Source organism: Carex rostrata, chromosome 30 (genome assembly GCF_964058835.1).
Source record: "Carex rostrata chromosome 30, lpCarRost1.2, whole genome shotgun sequence".
Lineage (NCBI taxonomy): Eukaryota > Viridiplantae > Streptophyta > Magnoliopsida > Poales > Cyperaceae > Carex > Carex rostrata.
The window spans coordinates 3,651,375-3,677,751 of NC_135947.1; the positions used below are offsets into that span (position 1 = coordinate 3,651,375).

At 32.5% G+C, this 26,377-nt stretch overlaps 2 protein-coding genes across 2 annotated transcripts; one reads left to right on the forward strand and one right to left on the reverse strand.

Moving 5' to 3' along the window:
- The first annotated feature begins 244 nt into the window (after nucleotides 1-244).
- Nucleotides 245-4,256, forward strand: LOC144546832 (uncharacterized). Its single transcript, XM_078295397.1, has 2 exons — nucleotides 245-558; nucleotides 3,372-4,256. Exon 2 carries the CDS (start codon nucleotides 3,409-3,411, stop codon nucleotides 3,988-3,990), a length of 582 nt encoding a protein of 193 aa, XP_078151523.1. The 5' UTR covers nucleotides 245-558; nucleotides 3,372-3,408; the 3' UTR covers nucleotides 3,991-4,256.
- Nucleotides 4,257-6,096: 1,840 nt separating this feature from the next.
- Nucleotides 6,097-14,382, reverse strand: LOC144546585 (NAD(P)-binding Rossmann-fold superfamily protein). The gene is made up of 5 exons (XM_078295117.1): nucleotides 13,877-14,382; nucleotides 10,994-11,169; nucleotides 7,454-7,654; nucleotides 7,179-7,332; nucleotides 6,097-7,028 (listed from the first exon to the last, which is right to left on the reverse strand). Exons 1-5 carry the CDS (start codon nucleotides 14,139-14,141, stop codon nucleotides 6,715-6,717), a joined length of 1,110 nt encoding a protein of 369 aa, XP_078151243.1. The 5' UTR covers nucleotides 14,142-14,382; the 3' UTR covers nucleotides 6,097-6,714.
- Nucleotides 14,383-26,377: the final 11,995 nt, after the last annotated feature.

The following is a 26,377-nucleotide window of genomic DNA, read 5'->3' on the forward strand; positions in this document are numbered from 1 at the left end:
AAAAAAAACAAAGTACGTTGTTCCTGTTTGGGGATGAATATAAAACCAAGCAACACAGAACTCAGATTCTCTGATACAGTTACAGAACCCACCACACAATGTCCTTTCTCCTGACTAATTGACATTTGACAATAGGAAAACCCAACAAAATTAGATTCGCTACATAATATTGTTCACTGTATCTAGCACAGAAAACTTTGACAAATAAAATATATACCATCGGTTTATCCATCTATGCCTCCATGGGGACAAGTCAACTCTGTAATTTGCTGGCTTCTCTCTTAACTGTATCCATTTCCAGCTTATTCATCTCTCTCTCTCTCTCTCCAGATATATTATAAAAATCAAAGCAATGAGAAGCATTTAAAAATCAAAGAAAAGAATCCCCCCTTTTTCTTCTTCTTCGATCCTCTTATAATCTTCTTCTTCTTCTTCTACCATGGATTTGTAGCATTTAAAATCGGATGAAGACGGAGATTTGAGAAGGTCGATCGGAACCGTGCCATCACTATTTCTTCTGACTTTTCAGTTGAGAGCTGATTCTCCATTCAAACCCAAGTAAGTTTTTATATATTCCAACGGAGATTGTTATTATTTCTGTTCGCATTTTGAATTTGTGATCATTTCATTGGCATTGAGAGCCACATTTTGGGTTTGAACTCTTCCTGGTTGCATTTATTCAAATTAGCATCATTTTGAAACAGATTCATATTGGTTTAGATGATTAGATCGTTTTCTCTCCATAAAGAAAAGAAAATAAATCATTTGGTATAATATTGGTTTAGATCGTGTTCTTTCCAAGAATATATCAGTAGTCATAATGTGAAATCACAATTTTATTTTTAAAACCTTCGAGAATATGTAAATTTCACATAGAGTGCATAGACCAATAAATGCGATTTCTGTTGATTTGAATTATTATTTAAAAAAATCATCAAGCTGTTTTTTCTATATAAAGTACACAACTGTAGCTGCATTATTTTTTTGAAAGAACTGTAGCTGCATTATTGTTAAAACTATATATCTTTGTACTTTCTGACCATGAGAAATATCATCAGGATGGTATCAAAATAAGAAAAAAACAATTCATTAATCAAAATTTCATGGGGCACTTCTTAATTTTGTTCTGATTTTTAAGTTATGAGGTTTGAGTAAACTACTTGCAACATTTTTTGTGTTACACAAAAATGCCACACAAAATCAAAAGTGCTATGTGAGCTAAGCATTCTTTTCTTGCATTAGTATTTTGAAAACCATGCCTTTCAAAAAAAAAATGTATTTTGAAAGAGAGCAGATGACCTGCCCCCCGGGGTGCAGGAAAATCCTGCCCCCTTTATCTCTGCAATTGGAACCGGTTACTCTTAAAGGGGGCCGGTCACTGTTCATTTTTGAATTTGGGGGTCCAATAACAGTGACTCTGGAGGCAGGAATTTCCTGCCCCCAGGGGGCAGAGGATTCGATCTCATTTTGAAAACCATGCTTATATAGTGCTAATGGCCGCGGAGCCAGCTTAATCCAGGGTAGACAGTCACCTACACCTGAATTTTGGAATACGGTACCAAGTTTGTATATAGTTGGTTTGGATTTGGGTTTTGTCTATTTCTGGATTTGGATTTTGCATACTCTTGACTGAGTCAGAGCATCTCGATTAGTGAAATTGGTCGAGTCCTTGTTATAAATTTGGCAGTCTTTAATCAATCTATTTTGTAATGCATTAAATTATTTTTATTAGATTTAACTATTTAAAATGAACTGAATTTTAATAGAAGAGTCTTGTGAACCATACTTCAAAGTAAAATTTAATACTTCAATATTTCATATTAATTTTTGTATATTAATAAATTTTTTTGAAAAAATCAAGTTTTCGATGTAATTTGGTTGATTTATACCGATTTTCTTGATTTTAATTCATGGTCAATTACCGATTCCGCTTTCAATGAAAATTATTTAATAATTTAAATAAAATAATAACAATTAATTTTGCCTACCCCTAATGAAAATCCTAGCTACGCCACTGCTAACGGGCATTCGAAAAAAGAAAAATGTGAAACCATGCTTAATTGTTCTTTTTAAGAAATTCTAATGACAACTTTGGAACAATATTGGATCATCATTACGACCTTGAAACAAGTTCAAGAAAGTATATTGGGTTAAGAAATAAGAAGCATACGTAATTAATTGTTAGAACACTACACAAAATATACATATATATTGTGGATTACTTGAACTATCTGAGCATTTGCCACTGAGATAAGTTGTTTTCTCCAAATTTAGATAGGATTATAGGAACTGATTCTCTGCATTATTTTAGCATGAGAAGTATTGTACATTTATCTATTTTATAAATCTGATTAAGAAATTGAATATTAATTAAATGTAGAAGATGGATGCTCTATGTCTGAGTAATGTGTTTAAATCCTGACTTTAACCTTCTGTGCATGAATGCAGTAATCTATCTTGTACATATCACTGTTTAATTTTCAAGACAGTTTTTCCCGAATTTTGTAAGGATCATTTTGGGCATCTTAAAAATGTCAAGAGAGGCTTGTTTTGTTATACAATTTGAATTGGCTTATCAACCATTCAAATCTAGATTCTTCAACTATTTTGCAGTGAACTGAAACAAGTTTTAAGTGTTCCCTAAGTTTGGTTGTACTGACAAACAAAAAAACTCTTGGTAAAATAAATTTTTTGCTTCTGGCTAAATTCGGTGGCACCTATCTAGTTGCTAAAAAATTTAATTAATAGATAAGGGAATCTTTTGGTAAGCAATCAATTCAGCTGTTCTTGTAATTTACCTGCCAGCTACAATTAAAAAAATTTAAGGCTAACATGGAAGATGTCGGTAGGTGTAGTAATCGAGTGATATAAATATAATTTATAATCCATGTTACACCATTAACAACAGTCAAAATAAGTTAAGTATTCAATCCTTTTTGCATATTAATTTGATGTTTATATCATTTCAAGTCATTATAAATGTTGCATTAAATGGTACCCATGAGGGAGCATGCTCCTTATCCAGAACTAATGTAGACTCATAAATACACATTAATTGTTCTTCTTCTTTGTTTCTTTATAAACATATGTTCTAATTTTGCAATTTATTCGTTTTTGGTCCCATAATATTTGAGATAGAGAAATTGGACCTCACAATACATTTATTTTGTACCATCATATACATATATAATATCTCTACACATGGTATATTGACAGAGAAATCACATGACACACACATAGTGATGAAAATAGACCTATTAAATTAGAATATGTTCTACATTATATCTATCATAATAATTTATGTGTGAGACCATCATTTGTCAGCATTTTCCTATCCTCTCTTTTGCTAACATTGTAACAACAAAATGCAGGGTTTTTCGTTAAAAGAAAGCACAACAAACAGAAGCAATGGAGAGATCCAACAGCGCTCGCATCATGGCACGGTACCAGTTCCCCATCCCCGCTGCCCCCTCCGACGACCATATCGAGTGCGCCGAATGCTCGACACAGACATGTCGGTCGTGCTCTGCATTTTTCATGGGCGATTGCATTGCTCTTTGCTGTTGCCCCTGCTCTTTTGTTCACCTCTTAGCCTTCTCCTTGGTTAAGGCTCCCTACTTAGTAGGGAGGCGTTGTTTCAAAAGACTCACAAAGAAGAAGGGCCTTTTACAAAAAACACGTGTAAGTGATTCCGGGGAAATTAGCGACGTCGGGGAGATGGTGATGGGGTTTGATTATAAGGGGTTTGAGAGCAAAAGTGGTGAATTGGGGATGGGTGTATGGGGGATAGGTTTGGGGGAGTATAAGAGTGTCAGTAGTAATGGGAGATTAAGCACAAAAATGGATGCAGATAAAATTTGGATGGATCTGTACCAGGTTGGGAATTGGGGTTTTGGAAGGATCTCATTTTCATCAAATCCCCTTGGAGGAACTGGTTTTGGGAAAGATGTGGTGGTTTATCAAAATTTGAAAGATCTGAAGGACGAATGATGAACAATGAGTTTATCCAAAAAAAAAAAAAAATGAATGAATGAAAAATGAGGTGTCGTGTTTTGTTTATATTTTGTGGGGATTTGGTGAGGCTTTTCTGTACAGTTGGGTTTTGGATTGTCTGAAATATTGAAGTGATTATCTAAATTGGTCCTTGCCTTCCGATTTGTGGGATTTCTTTCCAGATTTAATTGTATCTAAGAGATCGTGTTAACTCCGAAAACAAATGTGTGTAAATCTCGCTGCTAATTTGGTTCTTTTGTTGTTTGTTGGTTGGTTTTTTATGAGATTGAATCATTGCAATATAAAAAAATATTTTTCTTTTATTGGTTTTTAAATGGGTGCTCCTTTTATTGCATAACGAATTTGCTTATTCCAGGCATTGCCTCAACCACATGCAAAACACAGTAAGCTTTCACTGGTTATGATTCTTATGAAGGTGACATACTTAGGTCTTAATTTTTTTTTTTAAATAAGATAGGGTCAAGACCTAATCTTATATTTTATTGATAAATTAAATATAAGATACAATCAAAAGAGTCAAAAAGTAAGAAATTGCTCAATAAGTATTGAGCAAAGATAAAATAAAAATTACTTCTCTTGTACCACTTGACCAACTAACTGAAAATTAGAGCAAAAATTATGTCCAAAGATTAGATTGCATTGCTCTCTCCAAAATACTTGCGTCTTAATTATTTCATGATAATAAATTTTCACAGAAACATTTTGAAGTCAAAATGCTTTTATTTGTTAGTCTCTAATTTTGGGCTTTGTAATTATCTTGAGAAAAGTGGGTTGGAGGCCCACCAGCGTTATTAGAAACCATAAAATAAAGAGTATGACTAATATAACATTAGTGTCATTTCAGTCTATATAACACCAACTCCAAAACCTATCAAATCAAATTCAAATAATGAATCCAAATCGTTCAAACCGATCTACTTCATTAGTTGTACGTTTACATGTAAAATTTATAAGTTTTTGAGTTTATGTGGTATCAAGTCAAGCGGTCAAATATGTGAGTTTTTAAATTAATTTTAATACATTCATTTTTCAATTTTTTTGCCGCTTGATTTGATACAAAAATAACTCAAAAATATAAAAAGTTTGCATGTAAACGCATCACTCATAAAGTAAATTAGTTTGAACGGTTTGGATTCATCATTTGAACTCAATTTGATAGGTTTTGAAGTTGGTGTTATATAGACTAAAATGACACTGATGTTATATTAGCTATACTCTAAAATAAAATACATACTATATCGAGTTTGGCTAATATAACATCAGTGTTATTTTAGCCTATATAACACCAATTATAAAACCTATCAAATCGACTTCGAACGACTAATCCAAACCGTTCAAACCAATTTACATTACGAGTGATGCGTTTACATACAATTTTTTTTATATTTTCGAGTTATTTTAATATCAAATCAAGCGGTAACAATATTGAAAAATGAATGTATTAAAATTAACTTAAAAACTCACACATTTGACTGCTTGACTTAATACTAAATAAATTCGAAAAGTTATAAATTTTGCATGTAAATACACAACTAATGAAGTAGATCGGTTTGAACGGTTTGAATTCACCATTTGAAGTCGATTTGATAAGTTTTAGAGTTAGTGTTATATAGGTTGAAATAACACTGATGTTATACTAGCCAAACTCTACTATATCAATTCACATATTTACTATTTAGCATAAGTACTGTACATCAGTACATAGATCAATTTTCCGTACCGGCAGTTACACCCGACTAACTGGTACGCCAGAGAACACAGATCTCATGTAAAACTTCCAATCAGATCAATATCGAATAAGCAAAACCAACCCAAAAGAGGAAATTTTACCCAAAAGTCCCCACAGAAGTGTAAAAGAAACTAAATAAAACAACTCATGATCAGAAACAACATCTTTCATATTTTTACATGAATTTTTTTTTCCTCATCAGTACGTGCTTATGCATATTAGCAATACAATTCAGCTACCAAAGAAACAAAAGACAAAATATATCATCCCCAAATAAACTTGTTTTGTGCTATCATGCATGCCTTCTGCTCTCGAGTATTACTGAAGAAAGTAACAGTGGATAAAATTTTACAGCTTTAGCATGCAAAGAACCTATTAAGGCTTTCATTCAACCAAAAAAAAGATTTTACAGGTATTACAGAATAAGGGAAAGAACAAGCAAGTGAAGGGAAAAGGAAACAGGAGCAGAAAAAATGAAAAGAAAAAGGAAAAAATGAAAAGAAAAAGGAAAAAAAGAAAAAGAAAAGAGAACTGTCCTGGCTGTCAGTATCACTGCACATCTCTGTTTCAAGAAACAGGAACGGAACTTGGAAGATTGATACACTACAGTTCGAGTTGAATTGACTGAGATTAGTCCCAACTTGCTAATTCAACTGAGGTTGATTTCAACATGTAGGTCAATAGTGTCTGATAAAAGAATGTATTTTAATTTACCAGAGAGCGCCCAGTCTATTCTTTCATCGAAAGCCATGCCACTGTCTCTGCATGTTCTTTTTGTATAGTTACTTTTTTTTTTATTGAAGACAAATGCATTACAACTTTCTTTGGATAATGCAAACTATGTACATATGCCAACAATACATCAAAAACCTCATCAAAATTCTGTACAAAGGGTCACTGGTGCTACTCCCGCGAGCAACGCCTCTACTATTTCAATTTCAAATGCACCCAACCAATTCTATATATCTAGTTTAGTCAAACCGATATGAATAATAGATATCATAGGTGCACCTTCGCCGAGCTGACAATAGCCGAGACATTTTTCGGTTGCACAACTCAAACCACACCAACCGGTCAGAAGAGTTCTCAGAGAAGTTTCTATAGGGAATCCCGAGCTGCCTGTCCAGCTGAGTGGCCTCTTCAGCCCGTTGGATTATGTGATCATAGCAAATGTACCTTCCTCCTGCTGTGGTATTCATTGCCTCATAGATAGCCACATGGGCCTCAGCCACTTTTTCTACGTTGACAGTTGCTAGTAGACCCTCTGAGAACATCTCATGGGCCCCTGAAAATTATGTAAAACTAACTATTAATACAATGTTTGCATTATGAGGTTCATTTTTTTTTTTTTCCTAAGTTCTCAAAGAAGAGTGTCCATAATTAATCCCGCATATTAGGGGGTTATCTGGAAAAAGAAAGAGCACAAGCGGTTTACCTTTTAAATAAGCAATAGACGAGGTAGAGTTGCGGCGCCTAAACCCGGGCCCAGTGACCAAAGCAGGACAAACAGTGACCAGCTTCAAGTCTCTTCCTCGAGCTGCTCTCCATGCAGCCTTCTCAGCCATCGTCTTTCCCAGTGCAAACCACAGCTGCCATTTTTAATGTAGTCTCAATAAGTACAAACATAAAATGTAATTTTTGTATGATATAATTCAATTTCTTATACTTTAACTTTCGAGTAATGAATGAAAAGTGAATATTTGTTATTACCTTTTTGTCACGGCAAAGACTCTCATCACTCCAGCAGTTCTCGTCAAGTCTTGTGGGGAGGTGGCGGTCATGGGGGTAGTTTTGCCGCCACACACATGCTAATAGTGAAGATGTGAACACACATTTTCTGACAGATGGGGTCCGCACACAGGCTTCTATCACTCGCTCGGCCGCCTTTGCTTCCAGATCAGCCATGTGCTTCTGTGGTTCACAATTACCAATTAAACATGTAAGATTTCATGAACTCTTTCTAATTCAAGTTTAAACTGGCTCCAAGCAGACCCCATGCATATCTAGTTCCCAATTATCACAATCCAATCTATTAAATTTGTTACCAAAAGAAGTCAACAGTAGAAGTTTCATTTTTCCATAATGCTCTTGTTTAATTTAACGGACAAAATCAATTCTAACATTTTTCCTATCAAAAAGTGGTGTACTTGAGCAAAATTCTAATTTACTTTTGGCAATATAAATTTACATATATACGCGTTCATGTAGATGATAGAATGATTCAGCTTCTGAGAACTTTTCTTTTGTAACCAAAGATTTCTTTTCTTTTTTGAAATGGGTGGTATACAACACTACAACAGTAGTACAGCACCACCTGTTTCAATTTAAAGGAACAGGGTTTTACCTACTTTGACAAAAGATGGCATAATTTTCATCACAAAAGATGTTTTTCTCTTTAAAAAGGTACTATAATTTAATTTTCCAAAGATATTGCTCTGTTTCATTTGGAGTTGTTTTTCTTGTGTTTACAAAACCGTCATACCAGTTAACTGATGCAAAATGATTATGAAAAAATATTTGTACTGATTGAGATATGATTAAGAGACTCGAGATTAAAAGGTATCTTCAACACTTTTCCTTTAATCAGTATCTTAACCGCCTTATCTTAATTTAATATTGCTGTTGGAAGTTCTTTTCCTTCTATATACCAAGTTGTCTTATGCAAAACGTACATGACAAAAGTTTATACTGATTGGGCTAATTAGTTGCTTCTGCCACGGAATTCCAAAAAAAAAAGGGATTGGGCTAATTAGTTATTAAATTTTTACGTGATTAGATAAGACACCTTTATGATTGAAAGAAGTATCAGCAACATATTCTCTTTAATGGAAAAGTTTTGTTATCTTACCGTAAAGCTGTTGTTTTTAAAAAAAAATCCAATGGGGAAAGAGAGAAAGAGACTTTGTTCATCTTTTACTCCTTTCACATTTCTATTTTGGATTTTTTAAGGAGAATGTTATGTTAATGTTATATCATCAAGTAGGTGTGCCTAAATCAACTACAGAAAGAAACTTGGAAACAACAATTACAGCTGCACATTACCTCTAAATTATTCATCTAAATCATTCACCTACCCAATTAATGTTTGACCCAAATGAATCATGTGAAACATGACAAACTAAAAAAGAAAAAAATATATCCAGATTTGTGAAAATTTGGCATCTATTGCCAAATGATGGCTAAGTAATTCTCTAAAGATTTGTATTTAGTAGCAAGACAGCAGCAAAACAGAACAGTCAGTGATAAATTATCTATATAACCTCAAGTAATGGAATTACTAGTAAGTGCTGGGTATTTACCAAAAAAATATTCATTCTTTCCTATCTTATTTATATATTTCAATTTGGTATGAAGTGGTCCAACAGTTTCATATTTGCAAGTTGCAACTATAGCGATGAGATTTTTGAACTATACGTGAGCTCATATTTCTAGAAGGACAATATTGTATTGTTGTCCTATACCTAATCAATTGAGTAATGTTACTTTTAAATGTCAATTCTAGGAAAGAAGAACGCAGCATTGTTTGAAGAACCACTAATGAATTAAATTATATTTGTATAGTAATTCCAAGTTTTCGTTGTACAAATAAATATATGTTAATTTTAGTATGTCACTTTGAAATGTACTTGGGAATTGTGATTGCGGTATATATCTGTTATTAGAAATATATATGCAATGATGTATTCCAATTAAATATACATAAAACCTTTAATAATACAAAACTAAATAAAAAGACGGTCAAAGTTTTCAACCCACCTCTAGCTCATACCTACCTCTTCCAGAGTCAACCAGTAGTTTTCGGATTTTGAACCTAATACTAGAATACTGACTTTTTATTTTCTTGAGCCTTGTATTTTCGTGGAAGCTAAACCCTTCTCTAATTGTTTTATATAAGGAAAAAATATTTTAATAATTTGCCAATAGGAAAAAAAAATAATACAGAAAAAGTCTTTCAAAAGGAGTGCTTAAATTATTATGTTAGGCAACCAACAGAAGGAGAGAATACTTGTGAATGTCTCACTTTGACCCACAAGTCTTGTTAGAAAATGCTACAACAGCAGATTTTAATTCCTAAAACAACGTGTACTCTGACGCGACATCAATCTCTTTCACTTGTAAGATAATATATAGGAGCAGTTGCATTCAGAAAAAAAGAAAAAAAAAAGTTTGAAAAATTGAAATAAAAGCCGGCAGATGTCATTTATTTATTTATTTTATTGTACCCACGTGGAGTGTATCAGAACCACAAACTGTACCTAACCCCTGTATGTGTTCCCTTGATTTATCACCGGAGTTGAAGCAAAAAAAAAAAAGATTTATCACTGGAGAGAAACTACCTACATGACTAGGCTGTTTTTATGTAGTGATTTGTCTACGACAATTTGTGCAATTTCCTTGATCAATAGATTGTTGCTATCATTCAAATAGTACTACAAAAGCTATTTTAATTGTTGTATGATTCAGTTATATAACAGTAGTTTGACTCGCTATATTAACAACTACAAAGGAGCTGCCTACAAATTAGAAAAGAAGTCGATAAATTAATAGAGAATTTGTTCTTGACCAAACAAAACCTAATATATGATAGAGATGTTATTGTGCCGTCATCTTAATTCTTCATCATATTATTTTCATCATCACTTTTAATAAAAAATATTATAATTTTCCATTATCTAATTAAACTTCCAACTTCATTTGTAAGAAATATACTACTTTCGGCATGCAAGTTACAAATAGCCGAATTATAAACTCCTGCATATAATTATTTATTATGATGAACTACTAATATCTAATCCATTTGCTTGATTGCTACTGGGGAACTTAAAGGAATATCTTATTAATGAAGCCATATAAATATTATAATAATTAGGTGTTATTTTCAATGCCCCCATTGTGCTACTAATATACATTTATAAATTAAGAAGCATGTTTGCATAGGTTTAGTATTACATTGTAAACAAAGATGCAAAAAAGGAATTGAGATTCTCTACTACAAATTAACTTACATAATTCTTGTTTTGAAGTTATTGACGGGTAAATCCATTCATAATTTAAAACTTCCATGGAGTTAGCTCAGCAGTGACTTTGATATACAAAACATGCATAACAAGGGAGCAAATACCGAAAACAGAATGTGAAAGTAAAAGACGTAAAACATAAGGCGTATTTTAAGACTTGAAAAAGTGTTCTTATAAACAACAATGAAGAGGAAAATATTGGAAAATATATAGAAAAATAAATTTAGCATACCGAATAGCCAGACACACCACTGGGGTCCACAAAGGCAGAGGTATGGAACACACCAACGCACCCTTCGAAGGCTCGGCACAGACTATCCAGATCCATCACATTTGCCATCACGGTCCATACACCATCTCTACCCATCTCACCAAACATCCCCATTTCCCTCAGCTTGTCCAAATCCTCTGTCATTTTCGTAAATGAAAATCAAACATAATTAATATGAATATTTGACATATTATAGGAGTAACCTGACGTGCAAAATTAAACCCCACCAAGCTTCTCTAAAAGACATTTCTTTCCTTTTTGAATTAACTTTCCTTAATCTTAGTATAGTGCACTCATGAAATGGCAAAACATTATATGCCAAGAAAATTATTTCTGATACAATTTTTAAAATTAATGAAAAAGAGATGAAAATACAGGGTATCGTGAATTGTCTACTTGTCAAGAATGAAAGGAACCTATTACCTCACCAAAAAGACAAAAGAATATTTTCAGTTTCCATGATTTGTTTCTTACTTCACCAAACCTATAATTATAGCATGGGACGTTGTAGCAAAAGGACATCTAAATAAGGAAATGGTTGTGGGTGCCCATATGTCCAAAAAATATCTATATTTCTTGTAGCAATCAAGTAATTTGCTGAAATATTCGTTTCTCCATCAATAAAGGAGCCAACTAGGATTATACCAATTAAATACACGTCCATATACTTTTAGAATTGTAAGAAGTTTAATCAGGGCTGGGATTCAGTTTTGTTTTCTAATGACCCTGGAAATTGCGATTAAGTTTACTGTACACGAGTAGGAATAGATATGATGTAGGACACATTCCCCCCCCCAAACCCCCTGTTATCATAAAATATCAGATTTTCATCAATTTATAATTTTATTTTTTTCTTCCTTTAGAGAGAGATTTGCTCAAGTAATTTAATCAACTAAGTTTGTGCAATCTTGCTGTTATGTTATGATAATTGACATATTCTATAATCTATATATAGTAAGTGGCTTCTGCTATACAAAGTTATTATTGAAGTGAACCATCACCAACCAGCATTATCCTTCTCAACTATATTCACAGTTGAAATCATTTTTTTCATATGAGATTAAACTAGTTATTGGAACCCCACTAAAATAATATAACATGTGATATTTTATGAAAAATGAAGATAAGGAGTATCTAGTAGGTCCAGTAAATAATTGAAAAATATGTTAAATACGTTTTTACTATTATTTATTTTTGCAAACATGAAACATCCCAGAGACCCAGCTGGTAGGGGTGTTCAAATGTTCGGTTTATTTGGTTTTGAACCGAACCGGTAAGATTCGGTTTAAATGGTTCGGTTGTTCGGTTGAATTGGTTCGGTTCGGTTGTTCGGTTGAATTGGTTCGGTTCGGTTGATTTTGTGACTTAGTTCGGTTTAAATGGTTCGGTTCGGTTTTGATTTCTCAAAACCGATTAAACCGAACCGACCGATTTTATTGATAGGGTCAAGACTTCTAGTATTATTTTGGTTCATTAATCAAAACCGAAGTTTAAATTGGTTCATTAATTAAAACCAAAGTTTAAATTGAGTATTATAGATGTATTGAGTTTTGATTTTTGAGAAAGTTCGGTTCAACCGAACAAACCGAAGTTTAAATCGGTTTAAATGGTTCGGTTTTAATTCGGTTTGCTATTTTAGTTCGGTCGGTTCGGTTGGATTTTCAAACTTCGGTTTTAAGTTCGGTTTGATTATTTTAGTTCGGTTTAAACCGAACCGACCGTTTGAACACCCCTACCAGCTGGCTGACGGAAGGAATGATAGTATTTATTTTATTTTATGGATATGCTTATCAGGTTCATGCCACATGATGCGGTGCATCTACTGCAAATTAAATCCAAGCCAATCTATAAAAGCTGAAATATAAAGTAATTTTTTGGCCAAATAGAAAATATAAGGGATAATTATGTTTAATCTCTTACATGATGCGGTGCATCTACTGCTAAGGAATGGGAATGGGAATCAATAATTTTGAACTCATTTTTACTGTTCATCGTGGGAAAAATAACTTGGCTCTGAGTCATTTTTTTTTCCCACGGTGAACAGTAGGAAGCCGAACGGGCCCTTACTGTCTAAAGGTTATAACGTCGCACAAAAGAGCAAAAGATATCGACCCCACTAACATTAAATAATCTGTATGGATAAACTCCAGAATAAAGCCATTAAAGCTGAGAAAAAAAGTCGAATAAATTTCTATTTTGATAATAAAATGATTGAATAAGGAAAAATAAATAAAACTAAGATATAATCTTAAAATATCTCATTCCTTCCTGTGGTAATGTACTCTACTTGATCTAATTCCAGTGGTGATTATGTAATTGAGCTTTCAAAACGGACAAAGAAAAATTCAAAAGAAAACAAAAAAGGTCACTGGACCTCAAAACACGAGGTCAATCCTAAAAGTTTGAATTCACCAAACCCCCTTATCAGCTGCTAAGCCTCACTTTTTTTGGGCACAGATATGCAAAAATACCCACAAAATATAATCTATTATTCGCATATAAACCCTCCACAGGTTTAAGCCATTGCCACCAGCTTGAACGAAAAAATGAATGATTCAACTTTCAAGGATAAAGACATGGCAACAACCATTTTAAGGGCAAATATTTAAATGTCCTTTTAACGTCTGCTTAGTTTTTGCCTAATTACTACATGCGGTTCTAAACTTCTCCGTATGATTACGTAGATATTAACTAATCATAACTTATGAGGATTAAGATGCAATTTTATTCGGATAACAATTGCGCTGTTGATATTATTTTACCGTTTTATGGCCACGTAACCAAACAACATCATAAAAAAAAATCTTCAACAAAAAGACAAGAGATCAAAATTACGAAACTGACCTTGCGTCTCGAGTGCCAATCTGACAGTGTACCCAACCTCGAGAAGTCGATTTACCACGGCGAAACCAACAAACGAGATTCCTCCAGTGACACACACAACCCTCTCATCTCCCTCAAGACCGTCGCCTCCAGTCAACCTCTTCACTGAGGCGGGTTGCATCTTCAACCCGTTCCCACTGTTGCTCCCAACAGCGCTTCCTCGTAGCATCTCGCGCATCTCCTCCACCTCCGCCTGGAGCGATTGTGTGCTCCGTAACACACCCATGCGGATCGATTATTGATTTCGCGATATCGAAAGTGAAACTTTTATTGTTTTTGTGTCAATTGAAATTGGATTGGGAACAGAGGGGTTTGGTATGGTGATGAGAAACTTGAAAAAGAAAATAGGTCCGTTTCGAAGTATATATACTTGTAGATTGGAGCCATGGAGGTTGGGGAAGGTGGGTTGGTTGATATTATCTGAGGCCTCTTTTATGTAGTTTATGTGTAACGAATCACTTAATTAAGGGTGATGATATTAAAACAATAAAATATTTTATTAACACAACATAATTAAAATATTTTAAGATATAGACAATTTTACTCTTCATTAAGTATTTTCTGTAAAAACTGATTTTCTCTCTCTTACTACATAACTTTTTTTCCTTAAAAGTTATATTTTATAAAGTAAGTTATTCTGTTCAAAATCTATTTCTATGTCATATGTTATTATATGATTTATTTTTTTAGAAGTTAGATTAACATAATAAATATTCTTTGTTTATTTTCATTAATTGAATCTAATATTTTTTTAAGAAAACTACAACAGTGAATTGTTGTATTATATTATTAATTTATCATAATTGTATTTATCGATTTTTTTTATAACTTCACCATTTTTTTAACAATCTACAATAAAAAAAATTGTTTTGTCACTTAACATTTTATCCATTTTTTGGATGGACTTTTTTCAATATGATACTGAGAACTTTTGGAATATTTTATCAATTTAAGTTTAATGCAAATAATTTATTAATTTTAGCATGATTGATGTAATTTTTTATTGTAGTGTTTTGTTGTACTTTTAATTTATTATTTTAATTATAAGTTGAATGTTAAAATTAATTATGATAATTTAAATTCAATTTTTTTATATAAGTAATCATGTCATTTTTTTAGTAAATTTTGAGCAAAAATGGATAAAATGTTAAGTGACAAAACAATCTTTTTTTTATTGTAGTTGTTAAAAAAATTGTGAAGTTATAAAAAAAATCAATATATACAGTGATGATAAATTAATAATATAATACAACCATTCACTGTTGTAGTTTTCTTAAAAAATCTTAAAAATTCAATTAATGAAAATAAACAAAGAATATTTATTATGTTAATCTAACTTTTAAAGAAATAAATCATATAATAACATATGACATAGAAATAGAAATAGATTTTGAACATAATAACTTACTTTATAAAATATAGTTTTTAAGGAAAAAAAAAGTTATGTGGTAACAGAGAGAGAATCAGTTTTTAAATAAAATACTTAATGGAGAGTAAAATTGTCTATATCGTAAAATATTTTGATTATGTTGGATTAATAAAATACTTTATTGTTTTAATATCATCCCCCTTAATTAATTACCCAAGGCCAAGGTTAGGTACATCTTAGGAGCAGGAATTGTTATGTATTTAATTTAGATGCTTTGAGGGACTGACACGTGTCCGAAACTGAAAAAAAAACTGGTCACACGAAGAGGCAGGAAATGAGGGAAGACCTCGTGTGGCTCTTTGTTTTGTATGCCTCAGTAGTCAGTATTAGTCATTATGGGTCGCCTCTCAAAAAATAAATTTTGTTGTGAATTGGATACCAAGTAGAAACCGAGATTTTTATTTTTATCCAATATTTTAAATAATTTAATAAAAATAACCAAGATCTGATCAAAATTTTAAAAAAGCCCAAACCGTAGAAAAAATCCACAGTCCCGTTTTTTTTTCTCACCCGTGGATTTTTTCCACGGTCCCATTAAAAAATTGGAACCGTGAAAAAAAATTCACGGTCCGGCCGTTTTTTTTTTTATAAACTTTTTTTTATAATATATGTATATGTGTATGTGTATGTGTATGTGTATGTGTATGTGTATGTGTATGTGTATGTGTATGTGTATGTGTATGTGTATGTGTATGTGTATGTGTATGTGTATATCTAATATACGTCGCAATAGCGCGCTATAGCGGCGCAATTGATACAGGGACCTCTGCTGGTAAATTAGCAAGTATGGATTGATGTATGGACCAAACTACAAAAGTGATTACACCAACATATAGAGCATTAAAAAATACACAGAATTGACATGAATTTTAATTTATTTGGAATTTTCTATAGTTAGTTATGAATTTTCAAAGTTCAGTTTTCGAAAAAACTTTAAACAGCCATAACTTTTGCTAGGAAAGTCAGATTTGCGCATATGACGACTTTTCGGAAAGGGGATGACGATCGTTTAGTGCCTCAAAAATGCAGTTTAAGTTTTCAGTAGGTATACAACGATCGGTATTTTGTTTATAAACGTCGTTTTTTTTTTTATAAACTCATTCTATTTATAATATGAGTTAGGCTGGGGTGCTATGGATAACATAGTGGCCTCTATGCTACGGCTCAATATTCGAGTTTTCAAAATTCAAACGGTCGATCCGAACTATTCATCTTATTCTCCATATTAATATCTGCTTGGAGACCAAATTTTATATTTTTCTGAATTTTTTTACTATTTATTAAGTATTTTACAAAATTGTTGATCCAATGGTGGCTGCACAAAACAGTAAAACCGTTGGATTAGCGATTTTCAAAGTGGCTTAATAAATAGTAAAAAAATTCAGAAAATTATAAAATTTGGTCTCCAAGCAGATATTAATATGGAGAATAAGATGAACGTTCGGATCGACCGTTTGGATTTTGAAAACTCGAATATTGAGCCGTAGCATAGAGGCCACTATGCTATCCATAGCACCCCAACCTAACTCTTATAATATATATATATATGAGTAGAACTAAGGTGTTCTTAAGCTCACCAAAGTATTTGGTGAGCTTAACTCCAAAATCCATCAAATATGTTTCAAATGACAAATTCGAACCGTTGAAACCCGCCTACCTTACGAGTGATGAGTCTACATGTGAAAATTTTAAACATTTGAATTAATTTAGTATAAAGTCAAGCGGTCAAAAAACGTTCAAAAAATGAATGCACTAAAATTAATTTATTAAGTTCAAAATTTTCACATGTAGACACATCACACGTAAGATATGGGGTTCAACGGTTCGGATTCGTTATTTGAAATAGAGTTGATGGGTTTTGGAGTTAAGTTCACCAAACACTTTGATCTTAGCCAACCTCTATATATATATAGAGAGAGAGAGAGAGAGATAGGTTAATGTGCTTTCGGTAGCATATGGGCCGAAATACACACGGTCCAAATTTGAAATTTTAAAATCCAAAAAGTCGATCTGAACCGTTCATCTTGTTCTCCATATTAATATGTGCTTGGAGACCAAATTTTATATTTTTCTGAATTTTTTTACTATTTATTAAGCCACTTTGAAAATTGTTGATCCAACGGTGGCTTAACAAAACTGTAAAACCGTTGGATCAACGATTTTCAAAGTGGCTTAATAAATAGTAAAAAAATTCAGAAAAATATAAAATTTGGTCTCCAAGCACATATTAATATGGAGAACAAGATGAACGGTTCAGATTGACTTTTTGGATTTTGAAATTTCAAATTTGGACCGTGTGTATTTCGGCCCATATGCTACCGAAAGCACATTAGCCTATCTCTCTCTCTATATATATATATATATAATATATAATATAATATATGTATATGTATATATAATATAATACATGTATGTATATATATATATATATAGGAATATGCTAGCATGCTATGCATAGCATAGAGCCCCTCCATGCAACGCCTTAAATTTCGACTTTTTAAAATCCTAACGGTCGATCTGAACCGTTCATCTTGTTCTCCATATTAATATGTGTTTGGGGACCAAATTTTACATTTTTTGGAAATTTTTTACTATTTCTTTAGATTTATTGAAAATCGCTGTTTTCAGCAAATCTGGACCATAAAAAACAGCGATTTTCAATAAATCTAAAGAAATAGTAAAAAAATTTCAAAAAATGTAAAATTTGGTCCCCAAACACATATTAATATGGAGAACAAGATGAGCGGTTCGGATCGACCGTTAGAATTTTGAAAAGTCGAAATCCAAAGCGTTGCATGGAGGGGCTCTATGCTATGCATAGCATGATAGCATATTCCTATATATATATATATATATATCTATATATAATATTATACATATATATACGTGTATATACATATATGAGGATGAATCAAGTGACAACAATTTTTGAGTTACAATAAGCATTTTTTATATTTTCAAAGTCCAAATCGTCGATCCAAACCGTTAGATGTGATCTCTACAATAAAATGTGCTTGGAGACCAAATTTTACATTTTTTTGGTCTCCAAGCACATTTTATTGTAGATATCACATCTAACGGTTTGGATCGACGATTTGGACTTTAAAAATATAGAAAATGCTTGTTGTAACTCAAAAATTGTTGTAACTTGATCCCTCCTCACACATATATTATATATACATACATATATATATATATATAGAGTTAGGCTGGAGTGCTATGGATAGCATAGTGGCCTCTATGCTACGGCTCAATATTCGAGTTTTCAAAATCCAAACGGTCGATCCGAACCGTTCATCTTATTCTCCATATTAATATATGCTTGGAGACCAAATTTTATAATTTTCTGAATTTTTTTACTATTTATTAAGCCACTTTGAAAATCGCTAATCCAACGGTTTTACTGTTTTGTGCAGCCACCGTTGGATCAACAATTTTGTAAAATACTTAATAAATAGTAAAAAAATTCAGAAAAATGTAAAATTTGGTCTCCAAGCAGATATTAATATGGAGAATAAGATGAACGGTTCGGATCGACCGTTTGGATTTTGAAAACTCGAATATTGAGCCGTAGCATAGAGGCCACTATGATATTCATAGCACCCCAGCCTAACTCTATATATATATATATATATACATATACATATACATATATTATATATATACATATACCATATATTATAAAAAAATGAGTTTATAAAAAAAAAATGGCCAGGCCGTGGATTTTTTCCACTGTTCCAATTTTTTAATGGGACCAAGGAAAAAATCCACGGGTGGGAAAAAAACGGGGCCGTGGAAAAAATTCACAGGTGGAAAAAAAACGGGACCGTGGATTTTTAAAATTCTGATCAAATCCTGGTTATTTTTATTAAATTATTAAAATATTGGGTAAAAATAAAAATCTCGGAAGTAGAAACGAAAGAAAACCCTCAAAAGTCAAAATGATATATTTTTGTTTAGTTTATTAAATAAGCAAAAAGAGTGAATATTTCTTATTTAATAAGTAAAATGGAAGGATGTACCAGTACTATTGAGGATTCACTTGATGATAATTTTGATATACGGAACAAATAAACTTATCACTTGTATAGGCGAAAACATTTTACATAGTTTGCCATCTATCACAAATATATAGAAATATTCCAGCGAAACTAGAAAATTTATATTAGAGACTGAAAAAAATGCATAGTGTATAATAGTCAAGATTTAAGCTCAAATCTCCATTATCACAATTCACAAAGTTGATTTCTAACTTCAGCTGCATGCACACATTTCGTAAAGAAAGATATCAATGAAATTTCAATATATATAATAATAAAAAATTATAAAGATAACTTAGCACCAGAAATGGAGCTCGACTTTCAAACAGTCAAACATGTATAGAAATCAATTATATAAATTTTCGTATAAAAAATAAGAATCAATTTTAAATACTAGATCATTTTGCTCTAAATTATGTAAGAAATTATATGCAAAATAGAAAATAAATAAAAATCAATTGATTATCATTCTCTCTTCTTTTCACCACCTGCTTAGCACCCAAACCAAACAGTAGATCCACCTCTGAAACAATTCTCGTATTGCTTAAATCGGACACATAGGCTACCTATACGATGTACCGCAAACTTTTATGAATCTTGTGTAATTAATTTGAAAACCGGATTATACTTTTAAAAAATTACAGGAAGTTGTTGAGAAGCTGCTTCTAAGTGCACGGTTGGGGTCAAACAGTAGAAGGGTAGCTTGAAACCGCAGGCGCTGACCGTAGGATAACTCCACATCCCACACTTTGGATAGTTAGTCGGATAAAACGATTATTATATTATAAAGAAAAAGAATTGAGAGAGAATGATTAAAAGAAGCAACGAGAGAAGTGCACTGAAGGGTAGTTGGGATTTGGGAGCATGAATAAGAAATGAAGGAATTCCAAGAGGACGGCTCGTCATAGTTGGCTGTGTCATCAGTTGATTTTTCTCTACTCCGTCAAAAGTTTACATCTTATGTCAATGTCAATGTCAAATTATACAAATGTAGCATGTTTTAATGAGGGGAAATTGTCGGGGTTTTTTTTTTTTATATAAATTATCGAGGAAATTTTGAATAAAATGTCTTTATATCATCATTCCCTATTCTCTTTAATTTTCATATTACCTCAAGTTCTCTTGTATTCTCTCATAACTTTACGAGAGAAATAAAAAAATATATATTTTTCTTAATGTTATTGATTAAGTTTATAATTATCTAGTATTAACTTTTTTTTTATCATATAGGCTTTATACAACATATAATTTTGTGTATATATCATTTCTCGATACTAAAATGAAAAGGTTTATAAAGATAAACAATTAATTTTTTTATTTAATAAATATAAAATTATAAATTTAACTTATAGAAAATATTGAACAAAATTACATAATTCATATAAATTTTCGTTGCTTATTACTTTTTTATGACCCATACGAGAAAATGTTTTAAGTTTTGTTATAAACCATCAACTTAAAAAATGAATAAATGTGAAGTTATTACTTTAAATGAGCAAACTAGAAAATATATGAGATGTAAGAAGATGGCTTGCAATAGGTATATAAAAGTTTTAATATGACAATAATATGTATTATATTTTAAAAGATGCAAAAAATTAGGGTTTTAAATAGCGCCGCTATAGCGTTTTTAGATCATAAAAAGTATAATGTTATAGTGCACTATAGCAGCGCTATATGGACGCTATATAGACATAGCATCATTTTTTTAACCATTTTACTATGACGCGATAAACGCTATTTAATTCATTATAAAAAAAAAATGTAAAATACCATCATGTAGTTTGTTGATCCTTTAAAACTTTTAAATAAAATTTCCGTGTGTCATCTTCTTACATTCCATTTTTATTGGTTTGCTCCTTTCAAACAATAATGTCAAATGAATGCTTTTTAGACTAATAGTTTTAATGAAACTTTTTTTTTCGGGTAGGTTAGAAAAAAAAAATGATGAGTACCGTAATAAGTTCACACGAGTTTCGGTCGAAATATCAATGTCTTGACTAAAAAATTGAATTTCTTTCAACTTTATAAAGTTTTGCATTTAGATATAGAAATTATAATATAAATATAAAACTAATAGTTATAAAAAAATATCTTATAGAAAATTAAATATTATATAAATAAAAACTAAGTCAGTAACAATAAGTAAAGGGGGTCCACAAGGACTTTGTTTAAAATATTGGAGGGGAAGATAATTGTTTCAAGATTTAGAAAAAAAAAAAAAAACCAAATTTTTTCTTTCTTTCCATGATAAATGTAAGCATGTTTTTTTTATTTATTTATGGCAAATAGTCTGGATAATTACGCGCACGTGTTATTATAATTAAGAGACATTTATAATAACGGATTATATTGGGTCAGTAGGATTAGGTTTAACGGATTATATTGGGTCAGTAGGATTAGGTTTAATGTAGGTCTAATCCAGTGGTGAAGCTAGCTACATCCAGAGGTAGGCAGTCGTCTATCCTGGATTTTGGAATAAAGTATCAAGTTCATATATAATTGGTTTGAATTTGAGTTTTGCTTATCTATGGATTTGAGTTTTGCCTACTCCTGATTGAGTCAAAGCTCTCAATCAGTGAAACTGGCTGAGTTATTACAAAATTGATAGTCTTTCATCAATCCATTTCGAAATATAACAACAAGAGGAAGATGATTAAAAATAATATAATAATGAAACCACAATAAAACTATTTTTTTTTAAAGGAATAGACTAAAATGTTTTACAAAGTAATATATTGAAATTTAATGTAATGTATTAAATTATTTTTATTAGATTTAACAATTCAAAAATGGGCTGAATTTTAATAGAAGAGTCTAGTTCATGTGAACTATGCTTCAAGTAAAATTTAATACTTCAATACTTTAGATTAATTGAATTTTTGATTTGATTCAGTTAATTCCTACCGATTTTCTCGATTTTAATTCATGGACAATAAATCATGAGAATTTATAAGGTGAAATTTTAATTCATGATGACTAACATTATATACATTGAACTTTTTAAGGAGGATAAGTACAAAATTAGACCCAAAAAAAACACTTTGTTTAGACTCCATTTCTAACTTGACCAGTAAAATACCAGGGAACAGTTAGGATTTGGTTAGAGATGTTACGTTATGAAATTTTTACAATTAAATTCGAATGATTTAAAAGAAAGAATCGATAAATCATGTTAATAAAATGGAAGTTTAAACCTTAATTAAGGTTCCCCTAAATAAGTAAGTTAATTGTGAATTGAAACCGCGTCGAAATTTCGAGATTTCGGAATTTTATAGCCCCAGTGCGGATTAGGTTGACCGCAGTGCGGGTGGAAGCCATCCGCAGTGGCTCAGGCTTTTTCTGGAATTTTGCCAAAAAAATGACTAAGTAGTGAGTGCGGGTGAGGGATCCGCAGTGCGGATGAGTTTAGCCGCACTCATGAATTTCTGTATTGCACTGAATTTTCCTGAAATCGGCTAAGTAGTGAGTGCGGATGAGGGTGAACCGCAGTGCGGATCAGGTTCATCCGCAGTAGGCTCGGACTTTTCCTGGATTCGGCTGACAACCAACTAAGTCTCGAGTGCGGATTAGGTAACCCGCAGTGCGGATTGGCTAATCCGCATTCAGGGTAATTTTAACCCTAAAACCCAAATTAAACCTTCTCTCTCTCTCACTTCACCATTTTCCCCATTTTCAAGTGAATTTCGGTTAAGAGAGAAGGAAAAGATCCCGTGAGTTTCCGTTTCGTTCAGACTCCCGATTGTTGCGAGAAATCGAGTCTGGAACCGAGAAAGCAGCCGAGGATCTCTCCGAACCCTTCTAATTGGTATTTCTTTCTCTCCTTGTTACTTTCGAAACCTCGAATTTTCTCGATTTCTCGGATTCTCGTTTTAAACCCGAGATTTTTGTTCGAATTGCTCAAGGACTAGTTCCTCTACACTTCTTACTAGTTTGTTTGTCAATCTTTTTCCCGATTTCTCCCGATTTATGAAATCTGATTTCTAGGGTTTCGTGCCAAAATTGAAAGTTGGCATAATCGTGATTTGATTTGTTTAACCCGACCAATTAGACTTGTAATCGGTAGGGTTGCCTCCTGATCGTGAATTTTTAGAATATTTAACGGCTGATTTGAGGTTTTGACCAAATTAGGGTTAACCAAACGGTGAATCGAATTGATCCGAGAACCAAAGTAGTGAAACGGTGATTAATGGTTACCAAAGTGAAATAGTATAAGGCTAGAGGGCCTAGATGGAATTGTGTACCGTTATGTGAGATTTTGGTAAGAAAGAAAGAACCGAAAAGAATCGATACCAAAACATAAGAATTGATTTAGGACTGTACAAACCCTAAGTAAACGTATGGACCACTGAACCCGAATTAAACCAAGTAAACGTATAATATAGGTGTAGGCTCGGTCGAGCAAGAACTTGCTAGACAATACGAGACGTCCGATCCTTAAGCTAAGCGGTACGCTCGTCATAATAAGGTGCGGGATTCTTGGACTTGTTTGATACTTTATTTTCAGGAATTAAACTGTGTATTCGTTTGTCATGTTGAATATCATTGATTGCATCTGAATTGTGTAAAGCATTTGCATAGCCCAATCAAATTAAACTCGAATTGATGTGACTTGAGTGATTTGCATGCTGGTATGGTTGTAGGTTGTGTCGATCGATTATTATCTGATTTGATTGAAAGTCACCACGATTTGATTTGATATGTATGTGAATGGATTTACGAAGTTAACACTTGGATCCAATTAATTTGCCAAGTCGGGCTGTATGCTGACTTGGATTCCCAGGATCCTAAATGGCCTTAGGTGAACGGCCCTCGATATTCCCAGTACCGGTTGGGACGAGGGAGGGTGATTATGTTATGAGATGTGTGATTGGAAATCGTGGTTGACTTGTGTAACGTCTATGGCTCGGTAGCATTTTCCTACGTGTTAATGCATTTGAACGGTCGATTGAATATGACGAATATTGGAAACGATTCTAAAGTGGATTTTCTTTACATGATTTGAACCAGACCTTAATAAACTGTTAAGCCAAGCGGTTGCAGATGGGTGTCAGATAAAGGGTCCAGCGGTTGGCCATCTGTAGGTGTCAGTAACCCTACAGATGTGGGTTTGATAAAGGTTCAGCTCGAAAGAACATCTGTAATTGCTACAAGCCCTACTGAACTGAGTTAGGAATCGAGTTAAGCCAAAATATATGTTGTGTTTGAGATTCATCTTGGAAATTCCGTAAACTGTGTTTCAGGTTGATTAACTGTTGTCGAGTAGTGGCATTCTGTTATTTATGTTTTCTTATATAACTGTTTGCATTGTTGTTGTTTGGGTTTCATTATTGAATATAGAGTTTGATTGCAAGTCCAATAGTCTAAACTGTGGCAAATTCGCACTGAGAATTTATTCTCACCCCCACCTTCCCCGTTATTTTACAGGTATTGGTGCGACTGATTCCGGAGAGGCACGAGAGTAGTAGGCCTTAGTAGCTTACCAGTATATGACCCTAGATATCTTTTGTTGTATAGATTTAGGGTAGGCCTCGTGGTTGGTATCCGGATGAGATACTTTTGTTGTATTATATGCTGACCAAACTGTGTACTCTGATATATATATTAGAAACTTGTTTAAATTGCTTGTTGTTTGGTTTGAAATGTGAGTAGCCTTGTAAGCATACACGGCGTTGTATGCTTACGGCGGGGGACTGTTACGACCCGTGGCCGCGGGGTGTGACAAGAGATCTTTTAAGTCAATTAAATATATTTTTTTTCCTTTTTCTTACTATCCTTTCATTTTAAACTTGCAGATTAGTGTTGATGGTCAATTTACTGGTAACTTAGTTGCTCAGTTTGGATAAGTTATTATGTTTCTTGAAATGCCTTCTAATGATCTATAGGAGCTGAGCAAGAGATGTTTATAGTTAGGAAATGCTAGTTAGAAATTTTGCTAGAAATGAATTTCAACATTCTTGATGTAGCTATAAATTAGTGTACAAATGCTAGTTAGATGAGTGATATTTTTAATAATTCATTGTTATTATATTGTTGTTTAGTGACATGGTTGATATATATATATATATATATATATATAGAGAGAGAGGAGGTGGGCTACGGTGAGTTGCGAAGTAAAGCGACTATTTTACTTCACGCTCATATTTTCCGATTTTAAAGTTCAAAACGTCGATCCGAACCGTTCATCTTGTTCTTCATATTGAAATGTGCTTGGAGACCAAATTTTACATTTTTTGGAATTTTTTTACTATTTATTAAGTAATTTTGAAAGTCGCTGATCTGATGGTCCAGAAAATTTTACTGTTTTTTACTGTTCACAGCAAAACAACAATTTTAAAAAATGCTTAATAAATAGTAAAAAAATTCCAAAAAATGTAAAATTTGGTCTCCAAGCACATTTCAATATGGATTAAATATCTAATGGTTCGGATCGGTAATTTCATCTTTCAAAATAAAAATACAGCGTGAAGTAGAAACGCGTTTTACTTCGCAACTCACCGTAGACTACCTCTAGAGAGAGAGAGAGATGGGCTATGGTGCATTGCAATGCATGAACCCTCTTATCCATTGCACTATAAATCATGGATTTATAGTCCAAACGACCAATCCGAACCGTTCATCTTGTTCTTCATATTAATATGTGCTTGGGGACCAAATTTTACATTTTTTGGAATTTTTTTACTATTTATTAAGCAATTTTGAAAGTCGCTGATCTGATGGTCCAGAAAATTTTACTGTTTTTTACTGTTCACAGCAAAACAACAATTTTCAAAAATGCTTAATAAATAGTAAAAAAATTCCAAAAAATGTAAAACTTGGTCTCCAAGCATATTTCAATATGGATTAAACATCTAACGGTTCAGATCGGTTGTTTGGACTTTAAATCCGTGATTATAGTGCAATGCACCATAGCCCATCTATATATATATATAAATTTTTTTTTTTTTGACAAAAGTGGTATTTTACCACCGGTTTCATTACGAAACGAAAGAG

Bases quoted from the DNA above. Each gene is read 5' to 3' on its own strand.
- LOC144546832 (XM_078295397.1), top strand. From the start codon at position 3,409: ATGGAGAGATCCAACAGCGCTCGCATCATGGCACGGTACCAGTTCCCC.
- LOC144546585 (XM_078295117.1), bottom strand. From the start codon at position 14,141: ATGGGTGTGTTACGGAGCACACAATCGCTCCAGGCGGAGGTGGAGGAG. The intron at 11,170-13,876 runs GTCAGTTTCGTA...CGAAAATGACAG, and splicing joins ATTGGCACTCGAGACGCAAG to AGGATTTGGACAAGCTGAGG. The intron at 7,029-7,178 runs GTAAACCGCTTG...CATAATTTTCAG, and splicing joins GTCTATTGCTTATTTAAAAG to GGGCCCATGAGATGTTCTCA.